The sequence below is a fragment of the Syngnathus leptorhynchus genome, chromosome 17 (genome assembly GCF_054491065.1).
Source record: "Syngnathus leptorhynchus isolate UIUO chromosome 17, UIUO_Slep, whole genome shotgun sequence".
NCBI classification, from domain to species: domain Eukaryota; kingdom Metazoa; phylum Chordata; class Actinopteri; order Syngnathiformes; family Syngnathidae; genus Syngnathus; species Syngnathus leptorhynchus.
Window position 1 is genome coordinate 1,006,580 of NC_141211.1, and position 4,179 is coordinate 1,010,758.

At 43.4% G+C, this 4,179-nt stretch overlaps 1 protein-coding gene across 1 annotated transcript; it reads left to right on the forward strand.

The window, feature by feature from the left end:
* Nucleotides 1-440: 440 nt before the first annotated feature.
* vps26bl (vacuolar protein sorting 26 homolog B, like) lies at nt 441-3,801 on the forward strand. Its single transcript, XM_085935588.1, has 6 exons — nt 441-850; nt 1,256-1,412; nt 1,543-1,707; nt 1,781-1,956; nt 2,026-2,168; nt 2,303-3,801. The coding sequence occupies exons 1-6, from the start codon at nt 628-630 to the stop codon at nt 2,429-2,431; spliced, it is 993 nt and encodes a 330-aa protein (XP_085791714.1). The 5' UTR covers nt 441-627; the 3' UTR covers nt 2,432-3,801.
* Nucleotides 3,802-4,179: the final 378 nt, after the last annotated feature.

The window sequence follows — 4,179 nt, forward strand, 5'->3', positions numbered from 1 at the left end:
GTGAACACGTGCAGAATGAAATAGCATGTGAAAGGGTGATGGGAGGAAATCACAATTGACACAAGGATGAGACCCATTTACCAAATATTTCAGTCTGACATGATGACGTGACACATTGACAAGATGTGTCTACTGCTTGCATTCTCGACAACAACTCGGCTGGAGCTCGAGGGGGGTTTCTTGTATCATGTTGGATGACTTGATCGTTGCGCTCGCTTCCTGTCATTTCAATGACATCGACTGTTCAAGTTGGACCTCTGCAGGCGCGTTTCTGCAATTACATCTTCAGTTCCAAGTTGAATCCATTGATCGTCCCACACTTTTTTTGTGTACGATAAAAAATGGCTATTGCATGTATTCAACAGTATCCAACATATCGTGGACCTTGCATCTATGAATGGAATATTCTATTTGATGAGGGAGGGAAAGATGCTTGCGGAAATGGTAAGAGTCCACCTGACTGTTGACGCATGCGTAGTCAGTGAGTTGAAACTAGTAGGGCTAGTCAAACAAGTGAGAAGCTACTTGGACTATCCAAACAAACGATCGCTAGCTATATCAAGGAGCACATTTGCTTACAAATTCGATTGACGGAGGGGGGGAAAAAAACAAGCTTGACCAGCAACGATGAACTTTTTTGGTTTTGGCCAAAGTGCGGACGTCGATATAGTTCTCAATGATGCCGAAACAAGGAAGAAAGCTGAGCATAAAAGCGAGGACGGCAAGAAGGATAAATATTTCCTCTTCTACGACGGGGAGACGGTGTCGGGGAAGGTCAACGTAACACTCAAATACCCTGGCAAGAGGCTGGAGCACAACGGAATCAAGATTGAGTTTGTCGGCCAGATAGGTGAGCCAATGGCGGCCGGGCGCCCGGCCGGCCGGCCTGCACCTACTGCGACTTCGCCGCTTGCAGTCCCGCCGAAAGTCTTGACAGGCGACGGCGGAGAGTCACTAGTTCCCACTCTCAAAGTCACTTTGCAGGAGAATGTATGAAACGCTTGGCGGCCGAAAGTGTCAGGCCTGGTCTCGTGACAGATGTGCTCCTTCTCGCTCGCTCACTGCACAGGTCACCTGACAGTCTTTGGCTAGCCATGTCCAAGCCAAATTACGAGCGGAAACTTCCTGTCAATTTTGCCATCATTAACTGTCATTTGTTTTGCATGGTCGAGCCAATATTTCATATACCAAAGCTGGCTAATAACAGCCAGGTTTATTGCTAGCTATTGTCAGACGTCCACCGCATCTCTTTCAGAGCTCTACTACGACAGGGGAAACCACCACGAGTTTGTGTCCCTGGTGAAAGACTTGGCACGGCCAGGGGAGCTCACGCAGTCGCAGACATTTGACTTTGAGTTCACGCATGTGGAAAAGCCCTATGAGGCTTACACTGGCCAGAATGTCAAATTACGGTGAGTCGCATTCCCGAGCCATCCAAAATATCGGCCGGGACCGACATTTAGCTGCAATAACGTACAGTATTAACAATGTGCTTTGCCTACAGCTACGTATTTCTATTTCAAGACAATCTTTTGCCTCCAGCTATTTTCTGAGAGCCACAGTCAGCCGCAGACTGAGCGACATCATCAAAGAGGTGGACATTGTGGTTCACACGCTCAGCACTTACCCCGACATCAACTCCTCCATCAAGATGGAAGTCGGCATCGAGGACTGTCTACACATCGAATTTGAGTACAACAAATCCAAGTATGTTTACCTTTCAGTGAGGACGCCCGTGGCCGCTTGAAAGTGTTCTCGAGGGTGTCCGCCTCCTTTGCAGGTATCACCTCAAAGACGTCATTGTCGGCAAGATTTACTTTTTGCTTGTGCGAATTAAAATCAAGCATATGGAGATTGACATCATCAAGCGGGAAACAACCGGCACCGGGCCCAATGTCTACCACGAGAACGATACCATCGCCAAGTATGAAATCATGGACGGCGCGCCGGTCCGAGGTAATTTCAAAGGATGTGGAACAATCACATTACCATCTCTGCTGGCCTAACAAAGTCTGACTTGTGCAGGAGAGTCCATCCCCATCAGGCTGTTCCTAGCAGGCTATGAGATAACGCCCACCATGAGGGACATCAACAAGAAGTTTTCGGTCCGCTACTACCTCAACTTGGTCCTCATCGATGAGGAGGAGAGGCGCTATTTCAAACAGCAGGTATTCTATGGCTAAAATCCCAACGCAAGTCATTCTTTTTGCCTCATGGAAACATGGTGTCTAATATTAGCAGCACCTTTGACACAAAAGCAAGTCAAATTCTGTCATGGTTTCAAACAAATCTGGTGTTGCAGGAAATAACCCTGTGGAGGAAGAGCGATGTCGCAAGGAAGAGCATGTCTCATCAAGCCATCCTTGCCTCCCAACGATTCGAAAGCTCCTCCAACGCAGAGAAAAACCAGGCTGATGAAAAGGACGACTAAAAAGCTCCGGCCGCAGCAAGTTGTGAAAATTGGTTTTTGTGCATAGGGAATGAATGTGCTCCACTCAAAATTGTACTTGCAACTTATTGTTTTCCTTTTGAAAAGCAGCCACCAAATGGAGCTTTTTTTTTTTTTTTTTCTTTCTTTCTTCTCCCCCCCCCCGACCAAACCAATGTTCCCTCGTTACTTTGGTTAGTGCGGCTTAAATCTACGGTGGCACTTAAATATACAGTCATGTGCAAATACAATGTCCCTAATGTGACCTTGAATTCTTGCCAGCTTGCAGCAGTGATCAACTATAAATCTCACATTTATCAATGAATCATTTGATTGCTGCCTTGGAAGTCGAGCCAACTTTTATCTGCTTGAAGTTCAAGAGAAAATGAACTGAATACGAGTGAGCTGAACATTTTCATACATTCCACCAGAAAAGACTATTTATTTTTTTAATAGCATCAGATATGCTGAATGCCTTACCTAGTGTAGATGTCACTTTTGATGTGACGCTTTTAAGTTGAAGGAAAATACACAATTGACAGTGAAGTCATCCAAAAGGATTTTTTGACAAAAATATTTTATTCGAATGAAATAGTGATGATGCAGCGGGGTGCAAAAGTAGGTCAACAAAAAGAAAAAAGAGGGGGGGGGGGGAATCTTGTCTACTTTTGCACCCCCTTGTAGAAAGAATAACATTTACTGTATATAATATGTTCAAGGGTACACTGTATTAAAAGCCTGTGGATCAGAAATATTCTCTTTACTTATTTCTGCTTTATCAGACCAAATGATGAATCATGTAATTCATGAAATTGTTAGTTGAGCTCCAGTGTGAGCATCGCTTCATCCTTTTTTGGCTTTGTTCCGATGACTTTTCACGTACTGTACCTCTTTGGATCAGGTCCACCGCCTCCAATCGATCGTGTCGGTGTTGGCGGTCGCCTTTTGATAGTTAAGTCTTCTTTGTGCCTGAGGGTTGATTGCCAAAAAAAAATAATTCTAATAAAAAGCCTGGGTAAAACTGAAAATGCATTGTTAACTTTGAAATACATATCATTCAAGTTTTATATTCCCATTCTGAAAAAGAAAAGCACAGAGCTTCTTTCATTATGGATTATATTGAAGTACCCTCTATTTTTATATTACACATGAGTCCTTTGAGTAAAATGGCACATTGTTGTGTTTAATTTGTGTGTGCTTATTTGCTGATTGATTTTCACTGAAAATACATTTGAGAAAGTCTGGATCAGCTTGCCTGTGTATGTTTAGTTGTGTATTTTATTTTTTCCAGCCCTGATACAGACAGAAGCCTGTCTAATGCTGTTTATAAAATAGTCATATTCAATTGAAATAGAATAAACCAACTATAAACGAACAAATGTGTTGTGTTTTTTACGACATGGATTTCTCTGCAGACAAGTCACCCTCTTGCCGCTCTCCAAAAAGTCCGTTGATCGAGGTACCGGTGGAGTTTCCTCTATGAGCCACTAGAGGGCAGGTTTGTGTGAAGAACATTATTGGGTCAAGCGTTTCAGACGCGTTTCATGATGCTGATGGCTTGAGCATTCCAAACTACTGTATTTCCACAAACACGGCATTGTCTGTACTTTGACTTGAATTCATATCATACGTTTCAACAAAACTAAGCTTTGATTTTCCTTGATCTAAAGCGACTTGTGACGATGCATTTTAACAAAAAAAATGCTGACATCGAATGTACCGTTCAGTTCAATTGAAATAAATGTCAACGT